The following is a 16,045-nucleotide window of genomic DNA, read 5'->3' as shown; positions in this document are numbered from 1 at the left end:
ATGAACAGGATTAGTGAGAGGACAAGAGAACGTACTCTTTAAAGTGCGCCAGGGGACGTTTAGGTTGGAAACTGGAAAGAATTTCTTCATGGAAAGGATCATTAAACACTGGAACGGGCAGCCCACGGCGGTAGCGGAGCCACAGTCCCTGGAGGCGTTTAAGGAAAGACATGGTCTAGCTGAGACAGTGGTGTTCGGCCATAGGTTGCACGGCGATCTCAGAGATCTTTTCCCACCTAGCCGATTCTGTGAGGGCAGGAGGCCCTGTGGAGAACAACGAGTAGGACGGGGAAGGGGACCTGAGCGCTCTGGGGACGCGTGTGGGCAGAGCCAGGACGGCCCCTCACCACCGCAGCGCGATGGCGGCGAGCGCGGGGCGGGCACGGACACGGGGAGCGGAGGGAGGGAAGGGGGGGAAGCCGCCCCGAGGAGGGCGGAGCGGTCGCCGCGGGCCGGACGCGCCCCGGTTACCGTGACAACGGCGTCGGCCCAGCCCAAGCGGCCCGGACCCGGCGGGCCCCGCTGCCCGCCCGCCCATGCCGCGGAAAGCGCTGCGCTGCGTCCTGCAGCTGGAGCTTCGCTCGGTGAGTGCCCGGGCCGCGCTCCCCGCCCGCCTCAGCCGGGCCGCGGCCGGCAGGAGAAGCCGCGCTTCGCTCTTCCGGCATCGCTTCCCGCCCCGCTTTGCTCGGCCGGCCGCCGCCCCGCGCTCCCGGCCCCGCGGAGCTTCTGGGGGCCGCTCCGGGCCCTGCTGCCGAGCGGGGGCCTCGCTCCGTCTGGCATTCCAGCCCCTGTGTGCGGGCATCCTCCTGCAGCCGGTGCCTGCGCCCCCGCGGTGGTGCTGGCAGCAGCCGTGCCCCTCCGCAGTTCCCGCTTTCCTGTGGCAGAGTTGTGGAGAGTGTTTGTCCCCGTGCCTCCGCCCTGCCGCTGGTGTTAGCAACAGCCGTGCCGCTTTGGAGTTGTCATTATCCTGTGGAAAAGGTGTTTCTTGAAACACACTGATTCTTGGGAAGCTGTAGGGTGTAGGGAGAAGCACTCTCGAGAGGGGAAAAAAAAAAAAAAGCTAAAACCAAAATAAGTCCCAGGAAAGAGCGGCTTGTTCATGGCTCTGGGCAGCTCTGAATATCTGGGTGTTAACATGGCTGGGAGTGAGGTCAGAAGGTGTGAAAGTGGAAAGTTTTGACATTAATTATGTTAGGATTGTACTCTTTGCACTTTGCAAAGTTTTCTGCTTATATCCGAGCTGGGAACACAGCAAGGAAGGAGCTGTATCATGCTCCTGAAAACTTTGCAGAAGTAGCTGCGTTAGGCTGTTACCCTGGAGGTGGTGGCTTCATGTGCGCCCTGGTCCTGTAATCCAGATCAAGCGCTGCCACATATAAAATAATAGCTGCTGCTGAGAGGAAATCACCAGATGCCATCCACAAAACTCGAGTGCAGATCCAGGAAGTCTATACTGGGAAATTGCCCAGGTATTCCTGGTTGCTTAGCTACCCTTATTCCCAAACTTTAGTGGCTGCTCCGAAGCAGAGCTGTGGATTTCCACACATGGATGGCCAGTGTGTCATTGTGGCGGTGCTGCTGTGCTGACTCAACAGCTGGTGTTTGTCTCCTCAATGCCAGGGCTTGCTTGGTTCCTGGAGCGGGGCAGTGTGCTTTCCTTTTCTGTTCCCACTGGCTGTGGGCTATTCCTGTGCCAGGAGCGAGTACAGGGAAGATGTTTCCCCAGGGTCAGGTTTTCAGGTGTGGGGTATTTATTATTTACCCTGCTCTCAAGACTACAGGTAAGAAAGAAAAGAGACTACTCTTACACAAATGTCGACGCTGGCTTTTCATGTAAGGAATTTTTTCTTTCCTTGGCGTTTGCTTATTTGATGTGTCTTTCATTTCCCAGTTGATCTTTATCAGCTAAAGCAACCTGGTATTTTTGGTAGTATTTTGTGTGATGGACTCACCAGCCTTCTAACCATCTTAGGGATGGGAGCTACTCTTCCACTTTGAATTTGCATTGGTCAGAGTGAGAATTGGACCCCACATTCCAAATGGGGTCTTGCTTTTGTCTTTGATGATGTAGGGGAAAAGAAGTCCAACTTTCATCCTATGTAAAGGATGATGAGTCAGGATCATTAAAAATGTTAAAAGACATGAATCCCAGTATACAGAGAAGAATGTTTTTAATAGTAACCTCAGCTTGATACATCCTGGGTTTTGCACATTATTGATGCTGTCATTTGGCCAATTCTGTACCGTCTTTGATACTAACTCCTCTACTAAATATTATTACGTTTTTCATCATAAATAATAATTTCTCATTATATCCTTTATACATAAAATGGATTTTCAAGAAAATGTAAAATTTTGCGTAGTTGACCTGTTTTTATGGAATGTGTCTTACTTTTTCTAATGATATTTTCATCCACATCTTTATTTTTGAATATTTAAATATTTCAGTCAATGGGGTTATCAATTTTCAGACCACTCTCTCTGTCTTACATGGTCCTTGTGTTTATTATTTTTCAGCAGATTCTACCTTCCCTATTTTCATTACATTTCATTTAAGAAAAATTACATTCTTTCACAAAATGTGCTGAACATGATTCAGCCTTCCTGTGGCTTCTTGGTCCAGGCCTTGTGCATATTGAATGACTTTTGTTTCCAGCATTTAATTCTTTGAGTTGTCTTTTTTATCCTGTGTTAAATTCTGTTAAAACCAAGGCAAAATATTCAGTTGTGTTTGGGACATAGATTTGTTAGCTTTCACATCTTGGCTGATGTATGCTCTGTCCATTAATTCTCTCTTTGTTTGCTTTATTTGTGACCAAAGTCTTGTTCAAATTTCTAATCTATATTTCTGCCCTTTTTACAGTGTTCTGCATATTTCTCCACCCTCTTTGAAGTCTGTCCAGTAGTGTCAGAAGTTCTGCCCTCTTTATTTTTCCCTTGCTTTAGGATACAGATGGGTTTTGCTTCCTTTGACTTAATGAAATTCCAAGATCTTCTCTGATCTGAGTCCCCCGGCTCTTTGGTTTATCTTACTGGTAGTTTTGTTAATTTCTCTTCTCAAATGGAAGGCCTTACTTAAAGACTTAAGTAGGTTTTTTTTTGTTTGGTTTATCCTGCCATGGACTGTGTGTAATAAGTGCTCTAGAGGGTTAAGATCAGTAGAATTCTGTCCTTGTCTGTGAGCTTAATTCAGTGATTTCTTTATGGCTATTTGTGATGTCCCAGCAGTGGAGGGACTGGGGGCTGGTACCTATTTTCCATCCTCCTGGGATATTTCAGCAGAGGTGTCCAGCATAACCCTGTCCTAGAAATTTCTCATGGTCCTTGAGGTTGCTTGTGAGGTCAGTTAATTGCAGCACTGATCTCCCTCTTCCTTAGCTGATCCATAGATAACACTCTTACCATCTTTAAAATAATCCCTCATCCTGCTGGAGCAGTCTGCAGTCAGATAAAGAGCTTCTGGGAGTTTGTCTCCCAAGTGTTATGGAGCTCTGCATGTTACAGAATAGGTGTCATGAGCTGCACATAGGCATGTGTCATTCATTTTGGAACTCTTTAAAGTTACATGGCCACATATATTTGGTGTTCCAGCCCAGGTAATGAATTGTGCAGTTTATCTCCAGGGCAGTAGAATCACAAGTTTCCACATGTGCTACCTTGGCCCACATGCCCATTTGTAAGTATTTGTCTTCTTTTTACAGGATAGCCAGAAAAAAATGGGACCTGTTGTTGTCACGTTATCCCATTCCAGCATCTTCAGATCTCTTACTTTTCATCTCAATAAATAGGCAAACATTCGCTCCCTTCTCTAAGGCAAAAGGCACAAAACTCCAACTAAAAATGGTTGTAAATTCTACAAAAATACCGAAGACAAAAGTGAGAAGTAAAGCTGGTATGACATGTAGTATGTAGTCTGGAGGATTTTTCCTTGTATGAATGAAATCTGTCTCTCTCACTCCTATTCACACTTGCAACTGCATGAGTGTCATACAAGCTGTTTAATGCTAGACAGACTGTTTCAATTGGGTTATCCATTATTCTGACACTTTTCCTGTGGATTTGAAGCCCTCATTTATATGGAGAGGAAACCTTTTTTTACCTTATATTTTATCTGTAGTGATCTATCACACATTGTTTTCTTTTAGTTCTTCTACCTGTTTTCCTGCTGTTTATGTAGATTTCTTTTAAATCCAGTCAGGATTTCTCAAGCAAAATGTTCACTTGGGAGTAGAAGACTGTAACCAAACCACTTATTTTAATTTCCATCACTCTCCTTCTTTGTCTTTCTACCTGGCAATTGAAAGTCTGAACACTTTCTCCAGAAACCTTATGTTGGAAGAGACAACCTTGTATTTCTAACACTGACATAAAAAATGAGCATGAGACTTTAAGTGAAAGCTGTCAATTTTCTGTCAGGGAAATAAAATAAATCCACGTTGCTTGGAGAAAATAGCAAATAGTTTTTCAATGAGTTGTGTACATTCTTGCAATCAGAGCTTTAAAAACAGACTGTCTTCTTACTTAAAGAATTTAAGAATTGTGCAGAGAAAATTAAGATATTTGTGTCAGCCTAGCAAGAAGCCTTCCCTGCTTTGAGTTTAAAGATGGCCAGACTTCCCAGAGAAAGGAAGAAATGTGTCTGGTAGTGATGGAACAACAGTTGCTTTTTCTCATTTTCCAAAAATTTACAAATAAACTTGACATTTCTGGTGGATATCTAAGTGTGGATATCTAAGCATGTAAATTTCCCAGCTTCGTTCTGTAGTTAGGCTGAAGTTTGGGTGGGGTTTTGTGTGTAGGCATCATGTAGACTTCATTCTACAGGAGTCTTCAAATAGGAGATGATTGTGCTTTACACAGTCAGTGCATACCTTTAACTGTATTAACCTGGCCTTGGGTTTCAGTTTTGGTTGAAAACAATGGAGTGTGTTTACTTAAGCAAGAAGAATTTGGTCCTGATTGTTTTAAAATGGTGACTTTTTTCCCTGACCAGTCTGTACAAATAGAATTGCTTTAGAGAACAATTTTTTTTTCACTCTAGTCTGTTATATCCTGACTTTCACAAATCAACCATTTCAATCCTGACTCTTTCATTTTTATCTTGAAAACAGCCATTGCTTGTCTAGCTAAAGTTCAGTTTGTTTAATGAGTGTGTTACTCCTGCAGATAACTTGTCCTGGAGTGCAGCTGAAAGACAAACAGGAACTTTATCTCAGTGTCTTTGTACTTGGGCAGTACCACAAAACTGAATGTGTCCCTGCAGTGTTCCCACTCTTCTTTCAAGAAAGACTGGTATTTGAAAAGGTAAGATATGTCAAGGGCTTGTATGTATCATACAACCCAAATAAAGCCCATCACAAATTCCACAAAAATTGTCAGCAAAACCCACGAGCACAAATAATCACACTGAGAATGGAGCACTATTTTATCTCCTGCTTCTCTTTAGCACAGAGGAGGGGTGTGCCTGTATTATCCACATGGGGACTCAAGAATTGTGTGTACTGAAGATTCTAATGTATAATGAGACTTTTTAGGTGTTTGTTGATTCTTTTGTGAACTGTCCTTCCTCAGTGTCTGTTTTCCTGGCTTGAAAGGGACTGAATGTTTTTGTTCTAAAAATTATGGCAAGGTGAAGAACAGGGACTGTACAATATAGAAGAGGCAACTTAATTTAGTAGAAAGATAAAATAGCAGCTCAAGCCTTTTTGGTGACATCTTACTCCCTTTGAGATACTTTTTTCATGGTTTGTCAGCAGAATTCCCAGATTGGTACTCTGGCCCTGTAATTTATAGTTGTTTATCACATATTCTGAGTCCCTACTAGCTTCATTATTAGTACCACAGGGATAATGAAACACAGTATCTTACAGATATGATCTGGCTTCTTCACTACCTATGAATAATAATACTTTGCCCTTTCTAGTTCTTTTCCTTTAAGCATTCCCCAGCACTTCGAAAACCAGGCTGAGTAAACTTGCTCAGAGTGATGCTCTGGTGAAGGGGATGAGAAACAAACAGTGATAATTTCACTACCTCTGCAGAGTAAAAAAGGCAATCATAACACAAACTTCTTAAGGGGGATGTACTGAATGCTGTTTTCAGTGTCATGTAGGGGACCTCCATCAAGTGCAACATCCTCCCCTATTCCTTGCTGCCTATTCACACAGGATTCATGTTAAAAAAAAAACCTGAAAAGGAGACTGAAAAGTCATCTCTGTGAAAATGAAGCTTAAAACATTACTAATAAATTAGAGAACATTGACAAATCAGAATTGTAGTGCATGCAGCAAATTATATTTCTCTCTTGAAATTTTCTTAGATAGTGCTTGCCTTTACATCTTCCACTCTTCACAATAAATTATTTTTTGTTATTTACATACAGAGGGGGAACTTTGTATGGATGGAAAGTATATAACATGAACTGCTGGCTTTCAATGAAATTAATCATGTTACAAATAATAATTTTAGTATCCTTTCTTTTTCCAGTGGGGATATGACTCTTAACAACCATCTTGGGAAGGAAGAGCATTGATTTTGGGGCGTTTTTCCCTTTGCTTTCCCAAGAGGTCCATCTGATTACTTTGACTGTGCCATTATTATTATTATTATTATTATTATTATTATTATTATTATTATTATTTCAGGAATTTGCTAATATAGTTGACCCTGGAGACCTTGTGAAGTTACTGGAGTGTAAGTTCTGGGTTTTTGTATACTTTGTTATATCTATTAATGCCATGCATCTATGGGCTCTAAAGATGGTTTGGAGGTTTAAAGTATGTGATAGTTTTTATATCAGGAGCCTGTTCTCTGAAAAACTAGTGGGTAACAACTATTATCTAACAAAACGCCTCTAGAAATGTATGTTACCTGCTTTGGAAGAGGAAAAGGGTAAAAAGTCATAAGTGACTGAAAGTCCAGCTGATTATCTGGTGGTGGGTTCCTTTATGTGGTCATTTATTTGATTAATTTTCAAATTATAGAAGGATAAACCACCAATTTTTGTAAAGTTATATTTTTCACTTTTAAGAACATTATATCCTGCTACATGTGTATAATAATTGTGGTGAGAAAGCACTGACCTGAACTCAAACTGCAGGAATATGCACCCCCACATGGGAGTTGTCTGTAAAGGGGGAAAAGCTTGCATAATCTTCTTTAAAAGAGGAAGAACTTGGCAGCAGATAGAACTTAAAAGTTCTGAATCAGATTTAATGTTGTCATTTGTACCCTGCTAATGCCATTGTGTTCATCTATTATATTTATGCAAGCTATACTTAATTTTATCTTATTTCTGGTGTGGTGGAAATAGTGCAGAGATGTACAGTGCTGTGAGTTTAAATCAGTGATTCATTTTACTTGGGGTTTGACTATGGGAATTTTCATTTTAGGTTTTTTTTTAACTCATGAAAAAACTTTTTCCCTTCTAGTTGACACAGCAGTACTTGAACTAATACAGCTCATTCCTCCAGGTATTGTATCAGTCTTTTCATAAATTATGCAGTTTAATAGGTGAATTTCCAGGAGGACATTGCCCATTACAGCACAATCACTTTTTTCAACACACAAACAACATAGAAAGCCCTTCAACAAATAGTCCTCTGAATAGAAAATGTTAATAGATCAAGAGGATCTCATTCTTGAAAGAGAGTAATAACTGAATATTTAAATGTATCATACTCAGGCTTAGGAAAGTGATAATATTTTAAAAATGGAAAATAAACTGAAATCACCCAGTGCATAATTATTAACTGCATCACAATTCAGTTCTAGAGAGGCTGTCTGTGAAATTTCAGAGTGCATAATCTTGTTCTCAGAGTGACACTTTTTTTCCTTCCATTTTAATGGTGACCATTGGGAAAACTCTTATCCTCGCTATAAGTATTACAGGTCTCTTGGGATGTGTGAAGGTAATAAATAGCGATTTGTCATACTTCTGTTATTGGTTTGTGTGATTATAAAAATCTATTTTAATGAAATTCAAGTGTTCCCATGAATAATGTAAGTCTGCATTTTATTGGAAATAAAGTCAAGTTTTAAAGAGGACTCATTTGGAAACTGTGGTATTAAAAGCACTTTCTGTCACTTGTCCTTAGTACTTTCAAGGAAACTACTGCTTCTCTCAGGTGACTTAACAGACTGTTTACTTGAAGAAATGTAGTGAATGGGGATTTTTTGTTTTTTTGTGGGAAGGGAAAGGATCTTGCATAAGAATTTATTTTCAGGGCTCAGACGTAGGTTTGATACAGCCCAACATAAGCTAGCAAGATGGCTGCAATAGCACAAGTTACATTTTTTCACAATATACATTCAAGGGTTTACCTCTAAAGGAATACATTTTTTTTTATAAGTAGGAACCCAGGGTATTGAGAAAGCTTTAAAATAATTATTTTGCTGTTGCTTGTGTTTCTTTTTACTTCTTCTATTACTGTTTTGTAGCATGGAATGGTAGTTTTTTCATAAGGGATTGGGTGCCATTAAAAAATACTGGGTTTTTTCTGGGGCATGGAAGGGAAAGAAGGAAGAAAAGTACTGAAAAGTTACCTGAAGAAAACCTTTCATGTGCCTGTTATAGAAGAGTTAACACAATCTTCTTTAGTTTTTTTTTTCCAGTAACATTGAAACATAGTTTCATAGTAGATGCTGCACATTTTTGCTGCTGATTTAACTTGATGAGGTTATTTCCTAGTGCTGTCGGAGTTTTAGAGCCATACTGTTAATTTGTAAAGAGCAAAATTTATCCTGGTTTCAACGTGGCTCTGTGTGTGGTGTCTGTGCTGTGTGGCTTTGTCTATTTTCCAATTAAAGTATGTATTTTCTTTTTAGTGGGAAAAGTTCTAGCTACATATGAAGAAAATACAAGAGATTTCCTGTTCCCTGACCCTAAGCTTACCCATGGGCACCGTGGTTTGCAGCGTGAGGTTTTAATGAAGAGGTCCCCGTCTTTCACAGTGAGTGAATGTCTGTGGATTGTATTTATGACACAGTCTGCTTCACTGAAGAAACCCCTTGAACTGCTTCAAATGAAAAGCAATTACTTCTGACAGATTTTGCCATTTTAAGGTGTTGAATGTACAAATCCACAGTTGAACTTCGGGGAAAGTATAATCTTTTTTTCAAAATGTTTCAAGAAAATTATTTAATGTGGAAAAGTTAGTTTCCACTTGGTTTGCAGTGTGGCACCATGACATGTCTCTATTTGGTTTAATCTGTGATGCAGCTGGTGGGTGAAGGGATGCAGGAGATGTCATATTGACTTCATGGTTCTCAACAGAAGCCATGTAACCCTCCTCCTTGGTCCCTCTCCATAGCATTTTGGAACAATAGCTAATTGGCAGAATGAGTGCAATGAATTAATGCTAATTTTCTGGAGATAAGGACTCAAGTACATTTTAAATGAAAATGAATTCATTTCACATTGTCCTTTCATGAAGTTTGACTGTTGAATCTTAATTGTCAGCAGAACAACCCAGGAAGGCACCTTAAAGAGAATGGTGATGATGTGTTTAGAGGTTTTTGTAGAGTTTTACTGGTGGATTGGCAGGACATTTGGATAAGAACTCCATTACCCTGTCCATTGTGGTTGAACTAAAAGCACATTGGAGGCGGGAAATGCTGATTAAATTTCATTGTTATCTTTTAGCTGGTGTAGTCTTCCCCCGGAAAGGGCAACCTGGAAACTGCCCAGGCACTTGCAATTAGAAATGCTAATTTGGTGTCTAATGCTGTGTTACATTTGAATGAATTAAAGTTGTGATTTTGTGCTACCAAATGTCTGATTCTGCAGTAGCTTAAACTGTCCATGCAAAAACAGCCATTATTTTTTGGCTGTAGTGTCTCTTTGATATGGCTCATCCCATGCATCGTGGTGTGGCTCAAGAGATGGGGTGCGACTGTTTTCCTTTCATGCTGCTCATAGAATAGGTGCCTTCCTGGTGTTGAGAAAGAATAGGGAGGTAGGAACAAATGAAGTAGTATTAGCTAAATGTTTTTATATTTTTTTGTGAACAGAATATAGTGAGTCTTTACAGAAGCAGAGCTGCTAGACAAGTTTGATGGGTTTTGTCAAACAGGTATTTGAAACAAAAATTATGTATTTTCTAATAAAGAGAAGGTGCCATAATTTGTGAGCTGTGAGAAAATGTAGTCAGAGTAATTTGGATGTGTAGGTGATGAATGATGACACTGTAATAGGTTTAAAAAGTTGACTGTGGTAAGACACAGACATACTTCCATGTCCTTGGGAGCAGCATAAATGAAATCCATCTCTGCCCTTGAACAGGGACTGCAGAAGCCTTTGTTGTTCCGTTCCATCTCCATAGCTTGGAAGTACAGTATAAGAGAGAATTTTGGCATAGTGACCCCCTTTTCAGGAAAAATGTAGAAGCTGAGTTTTATGGCATTAGAAGGAGGTTCCCAAGAGGAACTTCTTGTTCCTCTCCTCGCTTGCCAAATGGAATAACTATGAAAGGATTTTTACCTCCAGTAGAAATGAAGTCTCAAGTGCCTCCATCTCCCAGTGTTCCCTGAACTTTACTGGCAAGTGTCTCTTGATAAGTCTGTCAGCACGAAGTGCTGGATGTGAATGCTAAGCAAAAGGAAGTGTTAAACAAGGTCATGCGAACCCACACATTATTCCCATGCTACTGAAGCCATGCTCTTCCCACATGAAAAGTTATTTATAGCCAGCTGAGATATTGAATATTTTTGAATGGCAGCTGTGCTTCAGTGGCACTTTGATTCCCAATAAATTTGTCTTTTATTAAAAAAATAAAGGTAGCAACAGTAAGGTTACAGTTGTGGAGTTCAGATAGGCAGTGACAAGCAGTGTCTGATTAACACTGTTAATCTGCCTGTTGGAAGGAATCCCAAGTTGAGAGGATCAAAACTCCTCCAGAAATCTGGCACTTGGCTGATAATGTCCCTGGCTAAATGTCTTACGAGGTTTGCAAACTCAGTGTGCATACAAGACATGCCTCGAGTTATCTCTCCTGGTCCAGTGTTGCCCAGCTGAGGCTCTTGCTGGCTCTGCTGTATTTCTTTGCAACCTTTACCTTTCAGAATATGTTTATGCCTGGACTGTGGTAGTGATTTCTTACAGATGTTCTTATCTCCATCCCCCACCTTCATTACTTAAAACAGTTTTGCCACATTACTTAAAGCAGTTTCTTTTTAGCTGTGCTATCTTCCATTAACAGGCCAGTGTAAGGACTTCTGTTATATTCCTATATACTTTTTTAAGCTAGAGTTGTACTTGTGTTCCTCACAGTCAAAAGCACATATTAGACTTGTATTCTTCTAAATGTGCACCATCTTTATACTTTTTCTGTGATCAAATTGATATTATGTACCTTCTGTTTAATGATTGGTGCAGAAATGCTCAGGGCTGCAGACACCACTAAGTCAGAAGCAGAAGAAGACATCCCAAAAAACTTTCTAGCTGGATTTTCATTTACAGATGTGTTTAGGCTATATGATGGTCTTTACATAATTCTGTGTTGAATATCCTATAGCAAACCCTGATTTGGGAACTGCAGAAAACAGCAAACCCTCTGATGGCTTTGGCATGTGAGTTACTTTTGACATAGCCATGCCTGTACATTCAAATGCCATCCCATATTCCCTCTCCACAGACGATTTCTCTGAAGAAACCATAGTTTGTGTCATTTTTTGGGGATGAACACTTAACAATTTTGTAATCATTTCCAGTCTCAGTAAGAGCAGTAGGTGCTCTATTGTTGCATTTTATAGTAGACTTACTAATTCTGATGTGTCCTTTTTTAAATTGTTGATAGCACTTGACAATTCATTAGTAATAAAAACGAGTTGATTAAAGATGATCAGGCTTAAAACCTCTTTTATGTGCCATAACTTGACTTGATTGAATCCTGGACTCTGTTAATTGCTGCGACTGAGCTTTCTTGGCATTTCTGTCATTTGATTTCCATAATCTATCCTGGGGCCAGATCATGTTCCCTAATGGGAAATCAGTGTTTAGGCAGGTGGTAGAGAATAGTTTGGTTAATCAATAGACTTCACTCCTGAAGTTCCTGCTGTTCTTATGGATGTGGGACAGAGTCACAAACAGACCCAGCTCCTTTTCATGTCTCAGTGATTTTGTGTGTTCATGTGCACAAATGCCTGTGCACTGAGATGCCTCAGGCAGCAAATTCTGTCCATATTGAAAGAAGAGAGGGTAGAAATTTCTGGACGCACTTGATTCCCTCTTGGATTCTGCAGAGCTGTATACGATGCACATAGATAATTGCCACTTGTTTATAGCATATGTGGCATTTAGTTCTTTTATGCCTTTTTTAAAGCTGCTGTTTGGGAAATAATGTTTGTGTGTTGTAATCCCTGTCCTTTACACCCAGTAAATTCTGAATGCATTGGCTGATGCCCAGTGAATAGACAGGCAATAGTTTTCTGAGGTGTTATGTTCCTAGCCATGGCTGCAGTAAAAGGTGAGTGGAACAGAAGTTGCTAATCATGTAAAAATGGAGGGACCTGCTGGCTGTTACTGTGTGTGTGCTGTGCTTCACCAGGAGGCCCAGTGGACCCCACTGATTCCACGTGGGACAAACTAGGGCTGCCCCATGAGCAAGAGGGGATTGTGAGGGGGTGGAACATGGTTATGGAACAAGGGAGGCATCCAAAGAAATCCGACTACTCCAAAGATTACACAAATGGAGGGTGTTCTTAGTCATACTGTTAAAAAGGAATAGTTATTTGCAGTGTGATTGACTGATTAAACCAATGTTTTTACAAATGAGATGGCACAACTGAGACTGTTCTCAAACAAGTTTACAAAGTTAGTATTAGTGAAACTTCTAGAGCATGACTGAAATTTTTATTTATGCCATATAGCATGGCATGAAAAATCTTTAAAAGTGCTTTTGACAAAAAATGTATTAAAATAAAAGTCAGACCTTAATTGTTGTACAAAAGCAGTGTAATCATGTGTAATTGAATTGTCAGAAATGCAAATGTTAGCATCTTGACATTTACCATTGCTGTTCTGTCTTTTCTAATTATCTTTATTAAAGGCTGAAATTAACAAAGGAAATGGCTGAAAATTAGGAATGGTTTGTTACATTAGGTGACATTTACCTCTTTGATACCCTTTATCTTGAGTTGAAGCTTGATGTGCAATTATTGTCTCTCTTCTAGGGAATTGCACCAAAATTGAGATTTTCTACAACGTCCCTTATTTCAGACAGTCTGTTAGTCTTAGGAAGGAGTCACATACAGGTTAGCACAATTTAATTGTTTGCAATTTCTAGATTTAATATTGATAGCCTTGCTTCCAATTTTTGCATGTGCTGCTCACTTCAAACTTTCCTCATTCTTTTGTTGTGGTTAAAGCAGGTATCACAGGTGCTTGACAACTTGATTAAATTTTTAATCAAGTATGAGTAAAGAGTGGGTTTGGTGCATGACAGTAGATGCTGAGAGTTCCTTGAATCTGAAACAATTATCAGCTGCTGTGTTCTATGATCCTCTGAAGTGTCAGTCCCTGGTGGATTTGTATATGGGAAGATGCCTCCTCACCATTTGTTACTGACACTTAAAATTAAGGACAGTGAAAATGAGGTGAAGTTAGAGAAGGTACATTATTAGACCAAGCCAATTAATTTAATTGTTTTCCATAACTGTATCATTGACAGAAATGGAAATGCAGATTTTTGTTGAAAAGGCTGTCACCTATATTAATCTGGAAATGCTGCTTTTGCAGCAAGTAAAGTTAAAGGTGAAGTAGCACACTTCTCTGGTCTCACAGACTGGAATTTTGGTTTGGATTTCTGGCACAAGTGTCATGTAAAGTTACTCTTATGTCCTCCTTTTTTGCTGTAATATTGAAAAATGGTGCAGCATCATTGAAAGGGAATGTTTGCCTGGAAGGCTTGTGTGCAAAGACACTTAGGTGAATTTGACCTGTTGATGGCATTGCTGCTGACTACAATGAGAAGTTTTTTTTTCCAAATTTAGCAAATGAAATGTATCGAGACAGAAAAAGAATTAAATCAGTGAAAATTGTCATTGTCAGAAAAGTGGCTTCAGTGAAGGTGACTTGAGTAAGGGCACTTTGCTTTAAAATTTAAACTGTTCCTAAAAGTATCTATGAATGGCAGCTCAGATTTGCTTGTGCTGCAGTGAAGATCCAGTTTCACAACTGGTGTAAGCCAGGAGCAGCACCACCTGCTTCTGACGAAACTGAGATTAGTCTTAGAGAATTAGGTCTGCCTTTGTGTGGCCAGGTCTGTGCTGTGTCTCACTATCAGCTGCACCAGTGAGTTCAGATTCTGTCAATACAAAACAAACACACAGCCTCAGCCTCACTGGCTGGGTGTAGAGGGAAAGGCTTGAAGGCAAGCTGGACATTTTATTTCTGGGTTCCTCTGAACCAAAGCAGTCCATGTAACATTCACATTTATGGCTAATGTCAACTAGCTCCAGCTTGAAAAAGAATTTCTAACAGAGTATTAATTTTCTCCACTAAATTTTACACTTTAAAAAACTAATACATTCCCCATAATCCAAGAAAATATGAATTTTCGTGAATGTAGTTGCACTTATTTTGGAGCTTTAGGCAACTCTAAATGCATATAATTTAAACTATTAAAAAGGCTCATAATTTAATTCTTGTACTTTAAAGTGTAAGAATTTTAAAATAAAAGCTTAAACAGATGAAAATATGTTTCAAGTCTGTGTTTGGCTAATTCAGGTAATCTTTGTATTAAAGGAACTAGTGACAAAATGCAATTTAATTTTTAGAATCTCCACTAACTCTGTGAGAAAGCTTATTGAGTAAGTATCAGACACTTAACATCCAATATGCCGTACCAGGTGTTTAGCCTTCTTTTGGTTTCAGAGAAAATGGTAAACACATTGTTTTTTTAAATTGCTGCTTGATTATAGTTTTGTGAGGGGAACTTCAGGTGCCATGGCATCTCTTTCTGGTAAAATTATTAGTTCCTTGTTTGCATTATGTTTAGCGATCTTTATCCTACACGCTATCAAATCAGATCATTTCTCTTCTTCACTTCAGACTGATAGGAACTGGGTGTATCATTCAACCCTAAATGGAAAAATGCCCTCAAAGCTAGCAAAGCAAAGCCTTCCTTCAGCTGAGAAGGGCGGGCAGAGCTCGGCAGTGAGGAGCTACGAGCAGCCCACCATCGCCTCCAAGTCGCGCTCGCCGTCGCCGTACACCAAGCGCCGCATGTGCGAGCTCTCGGAGGAGGCCAGGCAGAGACTGGCCCACCTGAACCTGGGGCCTCACGAGTTCAGGAGAGACACTGACAAACCTCCCTTTGTCATCAGACGGGTTTGTATTCGCTCCGGGGTGTTTCCAGCTTAAGCTCAGTTCAAATGTTGTTCTTTCACTAAATAGCGCTCCAAAAATTCATTCAGCTCTTAGTTTAGATGAATAATTTTTTCCTCTCCTTAATAGTCTGCCATAGAGTGATTTAAATGTAGAATTAACTAAAGTAAAAATTCTTTTATCTGCTTTAGTAACAGACAAAGATCAAATTCTTTCATGAATATCTTGGTTAAATTCTCTGAGGCCCCATTTCTTTTCTTCCAGCACACTAGACAGGATAATAGGTATATAAATTCAGCTTGGAAGTAATTGATATTAGTATTAAAAAATCCTGAATAAGACTTTAAAGAAAGAGTGTCTAGTCACATTATGAACACTTACACTTCCTCTCTTTCAACTTTTTTTTATGTTGGCATCCTGTGATCTTTGGAACACTTCCTTTGCTCAGAGCTACATCTCAAACACTTTGACTTAGAGTTCATAGCATAAGGACATTCTGCCATACATGAAAAATTGTCCTGAAATTAGGCACTTATTTAAAGAAATTGTGTGTACCTCTTTTAAAATGAAGGGGCTACATTTCCCAGCCACCTGGAGGATCATATACTCTTTTTTTCCCCCCTCTTAATTATTCTTCTTATTGCAACAATTCTCTGTTTTTAGAAAATCACTTTGAATTTGTAGGGGCAGAAATGGGATTGTTCATATTCTCTGGTGTGG

At 39.8% G+C, this 16,045-nt stretch overlaps 1 protein-coding gene across 3 annotated transcripts in view; it reads left to right on the top strand.

The window, feature by feature from the left end:
• The first annotated feature begins 425 nt into the window (after positions 1–425).
• Positions 426–16,045, top strand: part of SPATA6 (spermatogenesis associated 6) — a 35,623-nt gene continuing 20,003 nt past the window's right edge. Inside the window, exons 1-7 of one of the 3 annotated variants that reach the window (XM_068198687.1) lie at positions 426–584; positions 5,167–5,304; positions 6,645–6,693; positions 7,431–7,472; positions 8,827–8,951; positions 13,171–13,251; positions 15,050–15,328. In XM_068198687.1, the coding sequence (XP_068054788.1) occupies positions 537–584; positions 5,167–5,304; positions 6,645–6,693; positions 7,431–7,472; positions 8,827–8,951; positions 13,171–13,251; positions 15,050–15,328 (762 nt within the window). In that variant the 5' untranslated portion in view covers positions 426–536. Of the gene's footprint in view, positions 585–1,556; positions 1,782–5,166; positions 5,305–6,644; positions 6,694–7,430; positions 7,473–8,826; positions 8,952–13,170; positions 13,252–15,049; positions 15,329–16,045 lie in introns of those variants that run through there. The other 2 variants (XM_068198684.1, XM_068198685.1) reach the window with 2 other exon arrangements.

The sequence above is a fragment of the Anomalospiza imberbis genome, chromosome 9, assembly GCF_031753505.1.
Source record: "Anomalospiza imberbis isolate Cuckoo-Finch-1a 21T00152 chromosome 9, ASM3175350v1, whole genome shotgun sequence".
NCBI lineage: Eukaryota > Metazoa > Chordata > Aves > Passeriformes > Viduidae > Anomalospiza > Anomalospiza imberbis.
Note: the sequence above shows the minus strand (reverse complement) of the source record. Positions and strands in the feature narration are given on the sequence as shown.